This window comes from Cherax quadricarinatus, chromosome 93 (assembly GCF_038502225.1).
Source record: "Cherax quadricarinatus isolate ZL_2023a chromosome 93, ASM3850222v1, whole genome shotgun sequence".
Lineage (NCBI taxonomy): Eukaryota > Metazoa > Arthropoda > Malacostraca > Decapoda > Parastacidae > Cherax > Cherax quadricarinatus.
In genome coordinates, this window is record NC_091384.1 from 9,452,482 (window position 1) to 9,470,806 (window position 18,325).

Consider the following 18,325-nt stretch of genomic DNA (forward strand, 5'->3'; position numbering starts at 1 on the left):
GACAATGAGACATATATAGTACATGAGAATAATAATATTTATTTATACTAGTACATATACTGAAGACATTCAGTAATATAATAAAAGATTATTAAAAAAAAATTAATGAAGCTAGCTACCTGAATTGACACAAGGAAAAATGCCTTTCTAATAATAAATAAGAGTTGAAGGAAGGATGGAACAACAAAAGACAATATTGGATGAAAGACAGGATTTCAGGATTTATTTGGCAGAAATTGTAGGTAGGGTCACTTGAATAATGTGTGTAAGGAAGAACCAAAAATGTATCTAGGATGTATCAAAATCGTGTAGCGACAAAAAAAGGAACAGTAAAGAAACAGAAGTCACAAAGATATCCTAGGACAAAGACAGTTAAGGGGCTTGAAGGAGAAAATAGTTCAGTAGACGAGGGAGTGATGAGTTTACATGCTGTGGAGGATACAGTGTTTTCCACTAGGGCTGAACAATATGGCTTCGTAATTAATCAGAAATAGGTTCCTTTTAAGACTGTCAGTGAGGTGCCCATCTCAACATTATCCAGAGACTGGGTCAAGACATTAAAGCGGCACACGGAACCATGTTCTAGGAAGGTAACTGTATACGATAACTGGAAGATAAACTTTTCAGGAAAGGCTGTTTTGCTGGTACACTACAATAACTTAGAGGTATCACAAGTATTCTTTGTAGTTAAGTGAAATAATAGTAACTCGTGTAGAAAAGACCTCATGTTAATTTTGGAAGATTAGATGAATCTACCAAAATTAACAAACTCAGCAGTGCTAAACAAATGTTAGATAATTTTAAGGTAAATTCTAGTAAGCCTATTTTCAGTTTTATTGCCACAATTCATGTGAAAAATGATGCTTTCCTAAGTTCGTGAGAGCGAGGCAGCTATCATTTTTTCAAAATGATTGAAGAAGAATTAGAAAAACTGGTAAAGAAAGGGATTACTGAGCTTATTTTCCATAGAGTGGTCTGCACCTATTGTATCAGTATTATAGATGGCCTTTAAAGTCTATGAGTATATGTGAGGATTTTAACCCTTAAATGGTCCAAACGTACATACACGTTTTTTCAACATCTGAAAGTACGTAAAAAAAGGTCGATCTTCTTTTTTGTTTTACATTTGAAAACGTGTAAAAAAAACTTTTATCTACATTTTTTTTGTTATATTTGAAAATATGTAAAAAAAAAAAGTAGATCTACTTTTGTAGCGCTACGAATTTGAACGTCGATCTGTTTGGACCGTTTAAGGGTTAAATATGTAAATCAACGTAAGTTTGCCGAGTATACTAGGCAAGGTGTACGGTAGGGTTATTATTGAAAGAATTAGAGGTAAGACAGAGAGCAGGATTGCACATGGGTAGGGGATGTGTAGATCAAGTGTTTACATTGAAGCATACATGTAAACAGTATTTAGATAGAGGTAAGGAAGTTTTCATTGCATTCATGGATTTAGAAAAAGCATATTATAGGGTGGATAGGGGAGCAATGTGGCAGATGTTGCAAGTATATGGAATAGGTAGTAAGTTACTAAATGCTGTAAAGTTTTTATGAGGATAGTGAGGCTCAGGTTAGGGTGTGTAGAAGAGAGGGAGACTACTTCCCAGTAAAAGTAGGTCTTAGACAGGGATGTGTAATGTCACCATGGTTGTTTAATATATTTATAGATGGGGTTGTAAAAGAAGTAAATGCTGTGTTGGGGAGAAGGGTGGTTTTAAATTATGGGGAATCAAATACAAAATGGGAGTTGACACAGTTACTTTTTGCTGATGATACTGTGCTTTTGGGAAATTCTAAAGAAAAGTTGCAGAGGTTAATGGATGAGTTTGGGAGTGTGTGTAAAGGTAGAAAGTTGAAAGTGAATATAGATAAGAGTAAAGTGATGAGGGTATCCAACGATTTAGATAAAGAAAAACTGGATATAACATTGGAGGGAGTATGGAAGAAGTGAATCTGTTCAGATATTTGGAAGCTGATTTGTCAGCAGATGGATTTATGAAGGATGAAGTTAAACACAGAATTGGTGAGGTAAAAAAAAGTGAGTGGTGCTTTGAGGTATCTGTGGAGACAAAACACATTATCCATGGAGGCAAAGAAGAGAATGTACGAGAGTATAGTGGTACCAACACTTTTATATGGGTGTGAAGAATAGGTTGTAAATGTTGCAGCGAGGAGGAGGTTGGAGGCAGTGGAGACGTCATGTCTGAGGGCAATGTGTGGTGTACATATTATGTAGAGAATTCATAGTGTGGAAATTAAGGTGGTGTGGAGTTACTAAAAGTATTAGTCAGAGGGCTAAAGTGGGGTTATTGAGGTGGTTTGGTCATTTAGAGAGAATGGAACAAAGTAGAATGGTCTGGACAGAGTATAAATCTGTAAGGAAAAGAAGGTGGGGTAGGTGCCATCCTAGAAATGGTTGGAGGAGGGAGGTGTTGTAGTGTGAGCAAGGTAATATTTTGTGAAGGGATTCATGGAAACCAGTTAGCCGGACTTAAGTCCTGGAGGTGGGAAGTACAATGCCCGCACTTTAAAGGAGGGGGTTTGGGATATTGGCTGTTTGGAGTGACATCTAAACTGTCATATCTGACTGCCTCTACAAAGACAGTGATTGTGTGTTTAATGATGAGTTTTTTCTTTCTTTTTGGGTTTTTCTTTTTGGGTCACCCTGCCTCGGTGGGAAATGGCAGACATGCTAAAAAAAAAAAATCAACATTCATTGTGAAAGATACCCTCACCCATAACTGAAGAATTGTCAGTAGTGGGTAAAGGCAAGATATTTACAAAATATTTACTGGCATATTTGCATATGCCAGTAGATGAGAGAAGCCAACAGATTTTAGTACTTAATACCCACAAGGGTTGTTGTTGTAAATTTGCCGGTGTAATTTCCCAGCCCGGGCCTTTTCCAAGTGGTGGCCCAGCCTTGGCTCCCTGTTGTGGGAGTGTCTCAGACCAATGTCTGCCATGGGAGGAGGTACAAGTACCTCCTCATCATCTAGGAGCAGCTGTCCCCAGGCCTAGCCCCATTCCCCGCCTCCATGGGGTTCAGAGGGAGAAGCTAGGCACCTTCCCACATCTCCCTGGTATCTTCCAGAAATTTATTTCCCAACTGTTTGTTAGATTGGAAGATGTAGCATCCAATCTGAACATTATATATTATGTGGTGCCACAGAAGGTGAGCATGATGCCAGGCTCAGGAAGGTTTACAAGATTTTACAAGAACATAATGTAGTACTAAATAAGAATAAATCAGTGTTGAAAACCAGATCTACTGAATATCTGGGGGTGAGATTTCAGCAGAAGGTATTAAACCTTCTCCTAAGAAGGTTGAGGCTATTGTAAAGTTACCATCCCCCTAAGTCCTTAGGATAGCTCAGTCCTTTGTGGGAATGGTGACATTTTACTGTAAATTTACTAATAACTCCTCTTTAATTTTGGCATCACTGGATAAGTTATTGAATAAAAAAAGAGTCTTCAATGGAAAAGGCTGTTCAAAGTATTAAAGAAGACTTAGTGTTTATCTTTGTTGACTAATTTTACACGAGAGAATTCATTAATAATTGAGGTTGGTGCTTCCTCTGTAACTGTTGGATGTGTGTTAATCCAGAAAGTCAATGGCCAGGAAAAACCTGTATAATTTGCTAATAAGAAACTTTCTTGAGCAGAACAAAATTATTCTCAACTTGACAAAGAAGGTTTAGCCTTAGTGTTTTCTGTTAAGAAATTCAGATAGTTATTGCTAGGGAGAAAGTCTGTTGTTCAAACAGATCATAAACCATTGCTGGGTTTATTTGGGAAAGGAAAACGTCTGAGTAAATGCAAATGACAGAATTCAGCATTGGGCTTTGTTGTTAGCTCAGTATTATGAATTTTTATTCAAAGCTGGCAAGGAAAATGTCATTGCAGATGCTGTAGGTAGATTACCTGTTGAAGGTCATGATTTAGTCAGGTACACCTATGGAATATGCAAGATTAGTAGTCTTTGGATTTCCAAGATATCTCATCTGAGAATATCAAAGAGCAAACTGGGAAAGATGTTATTATCCCAAATGGCAAATAATGTTAAATATGAATGGTGTAAGAATAGTGTAACTTTATCTGATTATTCTTATCTCAAATCAGAGCTACATGATGATGTATTATTGTACAGGAATTGAGTGGTAGTGCCAGTAGAATTAAGATGCAAGATATTAGAGCATTTACATGTTGGACATGATGCTATCAATGTTATGAAAGCAGAAGCAAGTGCATCTGGTGGCCAAACACTGACCAAGATATTGCAGAACTGACCAAGAATTCTCTGATCTGTTTTAAGAATTTTCGGCCAATTTCATCTCCCATACTATCCTGGCCAAGAATGGGAAAACCACGGTCTAGAGTGCATATAAACTATGCAGGTCCAGTGAAGGGCAAATATTTTTAGTAACTGTGGATTCATTTTAAAAATTCTTAGATGTTCAAGTAACTAGTTCCGTGACATCCACAGTCACTGTTGAGTTGCCGAGGAAATCCTCTTGTAATTTTGGGTTACCAGACATAATTGTCAGATAATGGTGCATACTCTATCTCAAGAGCTGGAAGATTAAGAGAGAGAAGCCTTCTTCATTAATAATAGTACTGAACATGTTACTCCAGCCCCATACCATCCATCATCAAATGGTCTGGCAGAGGGGGCAGTAAGGACATTGAAGGAAGGTTTGCACAAATTTACAAAAGGATCTCGCAATATCAGACATATAGGTTCTTGTATAACCACAGAAAAACTGGTCATTCCTCCACCATTAAGATGCCAGCAGAAATTATATCTAATAGGAATTGCAAACACCGATTCCAACAGTACCAGAAGCTTTAAGGAGTGGATTGGCAATTCCTGGCCAGTATAAAAACGGCACCTTTTTGGTCAGAGGAAAATTTTTTATTATAACAATCAAAAGGAAGCACTAAACCACAAGGGCTATACAGCGCTGCGGTCAGAGGAAAAGCCTATTATAGATAATAGTGGTAATAAACTTGAGGATCAGGTCAGTATAGAGGAAGACCTTCCAGGAAGGTTTGATAATGACAACAACAGTGTGACAGGAGACTTTGCACCTCATGACAGCCAAACCTCCACATGTTAGGCGTTTCAGAAGAGTGGTCAAACCTCCAGATAGGTTGGATTTATAAGTTAGTTTAATGAGCTAATCATTGTATTGATGTGATACAACCCATTTTGATAATTGTATAATGTGATTTAGAAGGGGAGGAATGTAAGGTGTTGGGAGGAGAGAGAGAATTAAATCTTATGTTATTTTATTTATGTTCAATCATCTTCGGTGTTGTTGTTGTGAATGAAGACTTCAGGAAAGCAGTGTGTTATTGTTACTCTGGCTTCATTACCCTCTACAACTATAATTTCTGTTTATTTTGTTGATTTAACATTATTCTGGGTTAAGACACTCAGACAATTGCCTGTATGAGTCCCTTATATCAAAGGCTCAATATTATCTGCTATGTCTCACCTGGTAATATTATGCCTGACTTTCGTTTGCTTGGTGTCAACGAACCTTTCTCTCTCTCCTCTTCTTCTTCTTCATTATGTTTTGCGAGTATTTTTGGCTTCTGGGATGTCTTCTCTGGGCTATGGAAAATATTTCGCCTATGCGATGATCTCTCTGGATTTTCGTGGATTTCGACGAGTTTGGATGGTTTTTCTGAATGTCGTGAAGACCTTCGATAGCTGCCACATGCAACTTCAAGTCTGGATGGAATATTAGTTTTGTCAGGTGATTGTGCTACTTTGTTTACTGATTTCCTTTTGCCACCATGAGGACTAACACTGCGAGCCACTGAAGTGACAGACTCATCAGACTTGACTCTTAAAGACCGTGTCTTCTGTATGGGAAAATTTATAGCTTTCTGTCCCGACATCTGAAATACAAGGCTCTTGTTAAATAGTTTATAAACAGGTAAAAGGCAACACACACACATAAAACACTTAAATGACCAAAAAATATGGTACATGTCGAGTCAAAAGAAATGAGCAAAAATTGCACCCAAAAAAATTTATCCATGGAATATAACAGTGGGTGGAACAAACTTGGAAGGGTGCGGAAAACACCCTCCCGAGCAAGGCCCTTTACAAATTAACAATTCTTAAAACAGAATCCCAAAAGAACACAATTAACTACAATATATGTACATGTCCTAGGTAGTAGGTTGGTAGACAGCAGCCACCCAGGGAGGTACTACCGTCCTGCCAAGTGAGTGTAAAACGAAAGCCTGTAATTGTTTTACATGATGGTAGGATTGCTGGTGTCCATTTTTCTGTCTCATGAACATGCAAGATTTCAGGTATGTCTTGCTACTTCTACTTACACTTAGGTAACACTACACATACATGTACAAGCATATATATACATACCCCTCTGGGTTTTCTTCTATTTTGTTTCTAGTTCTTGTTCTTGTTTATTTCTTCTTATCTCCATGGGGAAGTGGAACAGAATTCTTCCTCCGTAAGCCATGCGTGTTGTAAGAGGCGACTAAAATGCCGGGAGCAAGGGGCTAGTAACCCCTTCTGCTGTATATATTACTAAATGTAAAAGGAGAAACTTTTGTTTTTCCTTTTGGGCCACCCCGCCTCGGTGGGATACGGCCAGTGTGTTGAAAGAAGAAGAAGAATATGTACATGTACTTCAAATCAAATTAGTTGTCATGGAATAATGAACTTTTAAAACTATGAGCAAAATCCACTGGTTAAACTGTACCTTTAACGGCATTACTTTCAATGCTTACTGTATGTAATATATCCATGCACTGTGTGTACGTTACTATACAGTGGACCCCGCATAACGCTATTAATCCGTTCCCGAGAGCTCAATGTTATGCGAAATTATCGTTATGCGAATTAATTTTCCCCATAAGAAATAATGGAAATCAAATTTATCTGTGCAAGACACCCAAAAGTATGAAAAAAAAAAAATTTACCACATGAAATATTAATTTTAATACACACAAACTTAAGAAAACATGCACAGTTACATGACACTTACCTTTATTGAAGATGTGGTGATGATTGATGGGATGGGAGGAGGGGAGACTGGATGGTTTTAGTGTTTAGAAGGGGAATCCCCTTCCATTAGGACTTGAGGTGTCAAGTCCTTTTCCGGGGTTGCTTCCCTTCTTCTTTTAATGCCACTAGGACCAGCTTCAGAGTCACTGGACTTCTGTCGCACAACATATCTGTCCATAGTGGCCTGTACCTCTCGTTCCTTTATGACTTTCCTAAAGTGTTTCACAACAGTGTCAGTGTAATAGTCACCAGCACGGCTTGCAATAGCTGTCTGAGGGTGATTTTCATTCATGAAGGTTTGCACTTCAAGCCACTTTGCACAGATTTCCTTAATCTTTGAAGTAGGCAACTTCTTCAATTTCTCTCTCCCCTCCTCCGAAGCAATTTCCTCAGGTCTGGCCTCTTGCTGTTGAAGTTGATCTAGCAGCTCATCAGTGGTTAGTTCTTCATTGTCCTCCTCCACCAACTCTTCCACATCCTCCCCACTAACCTCCAACAATAATAAAGGCTTCACTTTGCAATCACCACTAGCATTAGCACACCTCAACAGAGTAAGCCTGTCTTTCATAGGCTTATGTCCTGGGAGTGCCTTTTCCTCCTCAGTAATGTAGGTCCTGCTTGGCATTTTCTTCCAAAACAGGCCTGTTTTGTCGCAATTAAACACTTGTTCAGGTTTCAATTCTTCACTGTCTATGTACTCCTTGAATTCCTGCACATATTTTTCGGTTGCTTTTTGGTCCGAACTGGCAGCCTCACCATGCCTTATCACACTATGTATGCCACTACGCTTCTTAAATCTCTCAAACCAACCTTTGCTGGCCTTAAATTCACTCACATCACCACTAGTTGCAGGCATTTTTCTAATTAAATCCTCGTGCAACTTCCTAGCCTTTTCACTTATGATCGCTTGAGAGATGCTATCGCCTGCTATCTGTTTTTCGTTTATCCACACCAATAAGAGTCTCTCAACATCTTCTATCACTTGCGATCTCTGTTTCGAAAGCACAGTTAAACCTTTCGCAAGAACAGCTTCCTTGATTGCCGTTCTCTTGGACACAATAGAAGCGATGGTTGATTGGGGTTTACTATACAACCTGGCCAGCTCGGAGACACGCACTCCACTTTCATACTCGGCAATGATCTCTTTCTTCATCTCCATAGTAATTCTTACCCTTTTTTCTGTAGGGTTGTCACTAAAAGCTTTCTTGGGGCCCATGGTCACTTATTTTTCGGGTGAAATCACTATAAAAAGGCTGTAATAATACGAAATGTTCCGACTGTATGCTTGAATGTTACCGCGGAGGCTGGCTTGTAAACAATGCCACTGGCAGAACAAGTGAGGCTGGCTCAGGCCGCATGGACGTGTCTCGGATGAATCGCGTTGAGCGAATTTTTTAGCACTATGCGAGGCAAAATTTTAGCGATAAAATGTATCGCTATGCGGATTTAACACTATGCGATGCCAACGTTATGCGGGGGTCCACTGTATTAGGTGTATACTAAAATATATTAGTGCATTTTCTTTGTCATTTTTTTTTTTTTATTATCACACTGGCCGATTCCCACCAAGGCAGGGTGGCCTGAAAAAGAAAAACTTTCACCATCATTCACTCCATCACTGTCTTGCCGGAAGGGTGCTTTACACTACAGTTTTTAAACTGCAACATTAACACCCCTCCTTCAGAGTGCAGACACTGTACTTCCCATCTCCAGGACTCAAGTCCTGCCTGCCGGTTTCCCTGAATTCCTTCATAAATGTTACTTTGCTCACACTCCAACAGCACGTCAAGTATTAAAACCATTTGTCTCCATTCACTCCTATCAAACATGCTCACGCATGCCTGCTGGAAGTCCAAGCCCCTCGCACACAAAACCTCCTTTACCCCCTCCCTCCAACCTTTCCTAGGCCTACCCCTACCCCGCCTTCCTTCCACTACAGACTGATACACTCTTGAAGTTATTCTGTTTCGCTCCATTCTCTCCACATGTCCGAACCACCTCAACAACCCTTCCTCAGCCCTCTGGACAACAGTTTTGGTAATCCCGCACCTCCTCCTAACTTCCAAACTACGAATTCTCTGCATTATATTCACACCACACATTGCTCTCAGACATGACATCTCCACTGCCTCCAGCCTTCTCCTCGCTGCAACATTCATCACCCATGCTTCACACCCATATAAGAGCATTGGTAAAACTATACTCTCATACATTCCCCTCTTTGCCTCCAAGGACAAAGTTCTTTGTCTCCACAGACTCCTAAGTGCACCACTCACCCTTTTCCCCTCATCAATTCTATGATTCACCTCATCTTTCATGGACCCATCCGCTGACACGTCCACTCCCAAATATCTGAATACATTCACCTCCTCCATACTCTCTCCCTCCAATCTGATATCCAATCTTTCATCACCTAATCTTTTTGTTATCCTCATAACCTTACTCTTCCCTGTATTCACCTTTAATTTTCTTCTTTTGCACACCCTACCAAATTCATCCACCAATCTCTGCAACTTCTCTTCAGAATCTCCCAAGAGCACAGTGTCATCAGCAAAGAGCAACTGTGACAACTCCCACTTTACGTGTGATTCTTTATCTTTTAACTCCACGCCTCTTGCCAAGACCCTCGCATTTACTTCTCTTACAACCCCATCTATAAATATATTAAACAACCACGGTGACATCACACATCCTTGTTTAAGGCCTACTTTTACTGGGAAATAATTTCCCTCTTTCCTACATACTCTAACTTGAGCCTCACTATCCTCGTAAAAACTCTTCACTGCTTTCAGTAACCTACCTCCTACACCATACACCTGCAACATCTGCCACATTGCCCCCCTATCCACCCTGTCATATGCCTTTTCCAAATCCATAAATGCCACAAAGACCTCTTTAGCCTTATCTAAATACTGTTCACTTATATGTTTCACTGTAAACACCTGGTCCACACACCCCCTACCTTTCCTAAAGCCTCCTTGTTCATCTGCTATCCTATTCTCAGTCTTACTCTTAATTCTTTCAATAATAACTCTACCATACACTTTGCCAGGTATACTCAACAGACTTATCGCCCTATAATTTTTGCACTCTCTTTTATCCCCTTGGCCTTTATACAAAGGAACTATGCATGCTCTCTGCCAATCCCTAGGTACCTTACCCTCTTCCATACATTTATTAAATAATTGCACCAACCACTCCAAAACTATATCCCCACCTGCTTTTAACATTTCGATCTTTATCCCATCAATCCCGGCTGCCTTACCCCCTTTCATTTTACCTACTGCCTCACGAACTTCCCCCACACTCACAACTGGCTCTTCCTCACTCCTACAAGATGTTGTTCCTCCTTGCCCTATACACGAAATCACAGCTTCCCTATCTTCATCAACATTTAACAATTCCTCAAAATATTCCCTCCATCTTCCCAATACCTCTAACTCTCCATTTAATAACTCTCCTCTCCTATTTTTAACTGACAAATCCATTTGTTCTCTAGGCTTTCTTAACTTGTTAATCTCACTCCAAAACTTTTTCTTATTTTCAACAAAATTTGTTGATAACATCTCACCCACTCTCTCATTTGCTCTCTTTTTACATTGCTTCACCACTCTCTTAACCTCTCTCTTTTTCTCCATATACTCTTCCCTCCTTGCATCACTTCTACTTTGTAAAAACTTCTCATATGCTAACTTTTTCTCCCTTACTACTCTCTTCACATCATCATTCCACCAATCGCTCCTCTTCCCTCCCGCACCCACTTTCCTGTAACCACAAACTTCTGCTGAACACTCTAACACTACATTTTTAAACCTACCCCATACCTCTTCAACCCCATTGCCTATGCTCTCATTAGCCCATCTATCCTCCAATAGCTGTTTATATCTTACCCTAACTGCCTCCTCTTTTAGTTTATAAACCTTCACATCTCTCTTCCCTGATGCTTCTGTTCTCCTTGTATCCCATCTACCTTTTACTCTCAGTGTAGCTACAACTAGAAAGTGATCTGATATATCTGTGGTCCCTCTATAAACATGTACATCCTGAAGTCTACTCAACAGTCTTTTATCTACCAATACATAATCCAACAAACTACTGTCATTTCGCCCTACATCATATCTTGTATACTTATTTATCCTCTTTTTCTTAAAATATGTATTACCTATAACTAAACCCCTTTCTATACAAAGTTCAATCAAAGGGCTCCCATTATCATTTACACCTGGCACCCCAAACTTACCTACCACAACCTCTCTAAAAGTTTCTCCTACTTTAGCATTCAGGTCCCCTACCACAATTACTCTCTCACTTGGTTCAAAGGCTCCTATACATTCACTTAACATCTCCCAAAATCTCTCTCTCTCCTCTGCATTCCTCTCTTCTCCAGGTGCATACACGCTTATTATGACCCACTTCTCGCACCCAACCTTTACTTTAATCCACATAATTCTTGAATTTACACATTCATATTCTCTTTTCTCCTTACATAACTGATCATTCAACATTACTACTACCCCTTCCTTTGCTCTAACTCTCTCAGATACTCCAGATTTAATCCCATTTATTTCCCCCCAATGAAACTCCCCTACCCCCTTCAGCTTTGTTTCGCTTAGGGCCAGGACATCCAACTTCTTTTCATTCATAACATCAGCAATCATCTGTTTCTTGTCATCTGCACTACATCCACGCACATTTAAGCATCCCAGTTTTATAAAGTTTTTCTTCTTCTCTTTTTTAGTAAATGTCTACAGGAGAAGGGGTTACTAGCCCATTGCTCCCGGCATTTTAGTCGCCTCATACAACACGCAGGGCTTACGGAGGAAAGATTCTTTCCCACTTCCCCATGGACAATAGAAGAAATAAAGAGGAACAAGAGCTATTTAGAAAAAGGAGAAAAACCTAGATGTATGTATATATATATGCATGTGCGTGTCTGTGAAGTGTGACCAAAGTGTAAGTAGGAGTAGCAAGATATCCCTGTTATCTAGCGTGTTTATGAGACAGAAAAAGAAACCAGCAATCCTACCATCATGCAAAACAGTTACAGTTATTTTTAGCATTCTGATATAATACTCAGAAATTTCCCCATCCCCACCATTAGTTCGTTAATTATAGTTTACTTTAAATACAAAAACAAATGAAGATTAAGATATATGCAGCAGTTGGGTATCCTTACTGATGAAACATTTTGTCTACTCAGTAGGCTTCTTCAGTCAAATATTGAAGCAGCAGGTGTAGTAGTGAAATAGAGATGATGTAATCAGTCCATCAACCTTGGAGGAAAAGTATTTGAGGTGGTCAGTCCCTTAACCCTCTAGGCTGAGCGACTGACCACCTCAAACACGTTCAAAGAGTAATCCAAAGGTTTTCTTCCAGATATACAGAAGTAAGATTAGGGAAAAGATAGGCTTGCTCTAAAGTCACTTGGGTCAGCTCACTGACAGTGATAAGAAGTGTGTAAAATTTGTAACACTTATTTCCTCTCAGTTTTTATGCAGGAAGATACTAGTGAAATTCCTGAAAAAACTATGTTGAACTGAACAATGATAAGTCATGCAATTTCCAAGTCACTAGTGACATGGTTTTCAGACAAATAGATGAACTAAAACCTACCAAATCCCCAGACAATGATGAACTGTTTGCAAGGGTTTTAAAGGAATGTAAGGCAGAACTTACTGAACCTTGGCTAGTCTTTCCAACGTATCTCTACAAACTGTTATAGTACCAGATAAGTGGAAAATATGATACCTATCTACAAAGCAGGTGACAGATCCTTAGCTTCGAACTACTGACCAATAAGCCTAACCTACCTAGTGGAAAAATTGAGGGAATCTATAATTACCAAGGCTATTCATAGCCACTTTAAAAGACATAAACTTATAGACATGACTTATTAACATTTTTCACTAAGGTATTCAAGGAGGTAGATCATGAGGTAGATCATGGTAATGAATATGATAGTGTATATAGATTCGGTAAGGCTTCTGACAGAGTCCCAAACTGGAGACTATTGAGGAAAGTCGAGGCACACGTAATAAGAGGAGAAATTTTTTCCTAGACAGAGGCATGGCTGACGAATAGGCAAATGAGTTTGCATAAATGGGGAGAAATGAGAGTGGGGAAGTGTCATAAGCGGTGTTCCACAAGAATCAGTGTTGGGCCCTTTGTTCACAATTTACATAAACAATATAGATATGGGTATAAATCGCGACATAAGCAAGTTTGCCAATGACAGCAAAACAGGAGTGCTGCAGGAAGATCTAAATAGGCTTGTGCAGTGGTCAGTGAAGTGGCAAATTAGTAAGCAAGTTACATGGATTATCATACATAACAGCACATGTGTAGAGAACCTAAGATAACCCAAAAAAGTCACACACACTGACTTATTTCCATTGGGATCCTTCATATTTCCATTTTTAAATGCAGTTTAACATAAACAAATGCAAAGTTCTAAGCACTGGAGAGTTAAATAACTATGATACTTGTAAACTAAATAATGTAGATCTTAATATCTCTGGTGGCTCTGGTGGCCTGGTGGTTAAAGCTGTCAATTCACGCAGCGAGGACCGGGGTTCGATTCCCAGCCAGAGTAGAAACATTGGGCGAGTTTGTTTAAACCGGTTGTCTATGTTCACCAGTCAGTAAAATGGGTACCTGGGTGTTAATGGACTGGTGTGGGTCACATCCTGGGTGTTAGTGGACTGGTGTGGGTCACATCCTGGGTGTTAGTGGACTGGTGTGGGTCACATCCTGGGTGTTAGTGGACTGGTGTGGGTCACATCCTGGGTGTTAGTGGACTGGTGTGGGTCACATCCTGGGTGTTAGTGGACTGGTGTGGGTCACATCCTGGGTGTTAGTGGACTGGTGTGGGTCACATCCTGGGTGTTAGTGGACTGGTGTGGGTCACATCCTGGGTGTTAGTGGACTGGTGTGGGTCACATCCTGGGTGTTAGTGGACTGGTGTGGGTCACATCCTGGGTGTTAGTGGACTGGTGTGGGTCACATCCTGGGTGTTAGTGGACTGGTGTGGGTCACATCCTGGGTGTTAGTAGACTGGTGTGGGTCACATCCTGGGTGTTAGTGGACTGGTGTGGGTCACATCCTGGGTGTTAGTGGACTGGTGTGGGTCACATCCTGGGTGTTAGTGGACTGGTGTGGGTCACATCCTGGGTGTTAGTGGACTGGTGTGGGTCACATCCTGGGTGTTAGTGGACTGGTGTGGGTCACATCCTGGGTGTTAGTGGACTGGTGTGGGTCACATCCTGGGTGTTAGTGGACTGGTGTGGGTCACATCCTGGGTGTTAGTGGACTGGTGTGGGTCACATCCTGGGTGTTAGTGGACTGGTGTGGGTCACATCCTGGGTGTTAGTGGACTGGTGTGGGTCACATCCTGGGTGTTAGTGGACTGGTGTGGGTCACATCCTGGGTGTTAGTGGACTGGTGTGGGTCACATCCTGGGTGTTAGTAGACTGGTGTGGGTCACATCCTGGGTGTTAGTGGACTGGTGTGGGTCACATCCTGGGTGTTAGTGGACTGGTGTGGGTCACATCCTGGGTGTTAGTGGACTGGTGTGGGTCACATCCTGGGTGTTAGTGGACTGGTGTGGGTCACATCCTGGGTGTTAGTGGACTGGTGTGGGTCACATCCTGGGTGTTAGTGGACTGGTGTGGGTCACATCCTGGGTGTTAGTGGACTGGTGTGGGTCACATCCTGGGTGTTAGTGGACTGGTGTGGGTCACATCCTGGGTGTTAGTGGACTGGTGTGGGTCACATCCTGGGTGTTAGTGGACTGGTGTGGGTCACATCCTGGGTGTTAGTGGACTTGTGTGGGTCGCATCCTGGGTGTTAGTGGACTTGTGTGGGTCACATCCTGGGTGTTAGTGGACTGGTGTGGGTCACATCCTGGGTGTTAGTGGACTGGTGTGGGTCACATCCTGGGTGTTAGTGGACTGGTGTGGGTCACATCCTGGGTGTTAGTGGACTGGTGTGGGTCACATCCTGGGTGTTAATGGACTGGTGTGGGTCACATCCTGGGTGTTAGTGGACTGGTGTGGGTCACATCCTGGGTGTTAGTGGACTGGTGTGGGTCACATCCTGGGTGTTAGTGGACTGGTGTGGGTCACATCCTGGGTGTTAGTGGACTGGTGTGGGTCACATCCTGGGTGTTAGTGGACTGGTGTGGGTCACATCCTGGGTGTTAGTGGACTGGTGTGGGTCACATCCTGGGTGTTAGTGGACTGGTGTGGGTCACATCCTGGGTGTTAGTGGACTTGTGTGGGTCGCATCCTGGGTGTTAGTGGACTTGTGTGGGTCACATCCTGGGTGTTAGTGGACTGGTGTGGGTCACATCCTGGGTGTTAGTGGACTGGTGTGGGTCACATCCTGGGTGTTAGTGGACTGGTGTGGGTCACATCCTGGGTGTTAGTGGACTGGTGTGGGTCACATCCTGGGTGTTAATGGACTGGTGTGGGTCACATCCTGGGTGTTAGTGGACTGGTGTGGGTCACATCCTGGGACAAAACTGACCTAATTTGCGGGAAATGCTCAGCATAACAAGCAACTTTCTATATAGTAGTATGTTACTGATGTCAGTTATGATCTGTATACCTTGTACATGTACTGGTATACCTTGTACATGTACTGGTATACCTTGTACATGTACTGGTAGTAAATAATAATATTATTATTATTGCAAAAAAGATTTGGGAGTTCTGGTTAGCAGTAATCTATCTTCCCTATGAGGATAGACTGAGGCCCTGAATCTGCACTCTCTAAAAAGGTATAGAATTCGAGGGGATATGACTGAGGTGTATAAATGGAAAACAGGAATAAATAAAGGGGATGTAAATAGTGTGCTGAAAATATCTAGCCTAGACAGGACTCGCAGCAATGGTTTTAAGTTGGAAAAAAATTAGATTCAGAAAACATATAGGAAAGCACTGGTTTGGTAATAGAGTTGTGGATGAGTGGAACAAACTCCCGAGTACCGTCATAGAAGCTAAAACCTTGTATAGTTTTAAAAATGAGTGGGTGTGGGTAGGTGTAAGTTAGACCTGCCTCGCATGGGCCTACTGGCCTGCTGCAGTGCTCCTTTCTTATGTTCTTATATTCCTACAACCTTCCAGTCAATCACCAGTCATATTCCTACAATCTTCGTCAATCACCAGTCATATTCCTACAATCTTCCAGTCAATCACCAGTAATATTCCTACAATCTTCCAGTCAATCACCAGTAATATTCCTACAATCTTCCAGTCAATCACCAGTCATATTCCTACAATCTTCCAGTCAATCACCAGTCATATTCCTACAATCTTCCAGTCAATCACCAGTCATATTCCTACAATCTTCCAGTCTATCACAATAGAGCATCAGAACACTCCCAGTTATACATCAAATACACCAACATAATCTAGTACTCACTACAACTAGTTTACCTCGCTGTAGCGTCTATAATAAGAGATAAAATAGAGAGGAAAGTGGTCCACCTCTCACAACACAACAACAACAACACTTGCGAATTACGCGGGAAAACTCTACTATCAGCTGTTGTTCTCGTCGCTGATTGGTCCCTCTGAGGATCAAGCCTAGAGTCCTGCCCTCTGGTTGGTCTCTCTGAGGATCAAACTTTCAGTCCTGCCCTCTGATTGGTCCATTTGGAGTTTACTCCCCCATTTTTGTTATTTATTTATTTAAATCTCCCACCGGCAGATGACACATATACACATTATATTTACAACATATACATAGAACATTACATATACATAATGTAACAGGACTGACACCCCCTCATAACACATACTGAAACATAACATATACATCATAATAATGAAACAACACAAACATCATAATTTATTTATTTATTTAGAAATTTTAGCATACATACAGAGGTACAAAAAATACAGGTAAGAGCAGCATGCCAAAGCCACTTATATGCATAGCATTACGGGCTGGCTTAAAATTAACTTAAGATTAACTAAGCAATGATGAAATCAGTGATAAGACATTATTGTAAACAGATAACTATAAAATACAAATGAGTATTACAAAGACAGGTCCTATGGTTGCATGCATTGCTGTTCATTCAGTAGAATGGAGTATTCTGTTAGGTAGCCCCTCATGGAAGGTTCCTTGATGTTGGTGAGGGGCTCTTGATTTAAGGAATTGGATCTGTGCTCCAGTTCCCCGAATTAAGCCTGAATGCCTTCCACATCCCCCCTCCCCTGGGCGCTGTATAATCCTACGGGTTTAGCGCTTCCCCCTTGATTATAATAATAATAATCTGTTAGGTAGTGTATTTAAAAAAAATAACAAAGTTAGGTTTAACATTTATGTGATATAATTGTGAGTAGCATTTAGGATATACAATTTATATGGTTCAGTTATTCAGTATTTATTTGGTTTTGAGTGAGTAAGTGAACTTTGAGAAGAGACTTGAATTTATAAACAGGTAGTGTTTCTTTTATATTTACAGGTAATGAATTCCAGATTTTAGGGCCTTTTATGTGCATTGAGTTTTTGCATAGCGTGAGATGGACACGAGGAACATCAAAGAGTGATCTGTGCCTTGTGTTATGGTCATGTGTTCTGTTGAGGTTGGCAAGGAGATGTTTGAGGGGAGGGTTAATATCAGAGTTAAGTGTTCTATGTATGTAATAGGTGCAGTAATAAGTATGGATGTTTTGTATGGTGAGTAGGTTGAGTGTTTTGAATATTGGTGGAGTGTGCTGCCTGTAGTGAGAATTTGTTATCATTCTAACTGCAGCCTTTTGTTGGGTAATTAGTGGTCTGAGATGGTTAATTGTTGTTGAGCCCCATGCACAAATTCCATAGGTGAGATATGGGTAAATAAGAGAGTGATAAAGGGCCAGGAGGGCTGACTGTGGAACATAGTACCGTATCTTCGATAGTATGCCTACAGTCTTAGAAATTTTCTTAGAAATTTGTTGTATATGTGTATGAAATTTGAATCTATTATCAAGGTGGATTCCTAAGAATTTTCCCTCTGTTAGCTTTGTGATAGGTGATCCGTTTATCGTTATGTTAAGAGGTACATCTGTAGCTCGGTTACTAAACTGAATGAAATAGGTTTTGTCAATGTTTAGTGTAAGTTTGTTAGTCCTCATCCAGGTAGATATTTTCTGTAATTCGGTTATCCTAGGTTCTCTACACATATGCTGCTATGTATGATAATTCTATGTAACTGTATTGTGTATACCTGAATAAATTTACTTACTTACTTACAGTATTGGCTAGCGTGACTGGGCTCGG

At 40.8% G+C, this 18,325-nt stretch overlaps 1 protein-coding gene across 1 annotated transcript in view; it reads right to left on the reverse strand.

Annotated features, from left to right (window-relative positions):
• The window catches only part of Cdc6 (Cell division cycle 6), a 78,035-nt gene extending 61,423 nt beyond the window's left edge, over positions 1–16,612 (reverse strand). The window contains exons 1-2 of the mRNA XM_070104678.1: positions 16,492–16,612; positions 5,505–5,913 (exon numbers count right to left, since the gene is read on the reverse strand). Of these exons, the coding sequence (XP_069960779.1) occupies positions 5,505–5,913 (409 nt within the window). The 5' untranslated portion in view covers positions 16,492–16,612. The remainder of the gene's footprint in view (positions 1–5,504; positions 5,914–16,491) is intronic.
• Between the last annotated feature and the right edge of the window lie 1,713 nt (positions 16,613–18,325).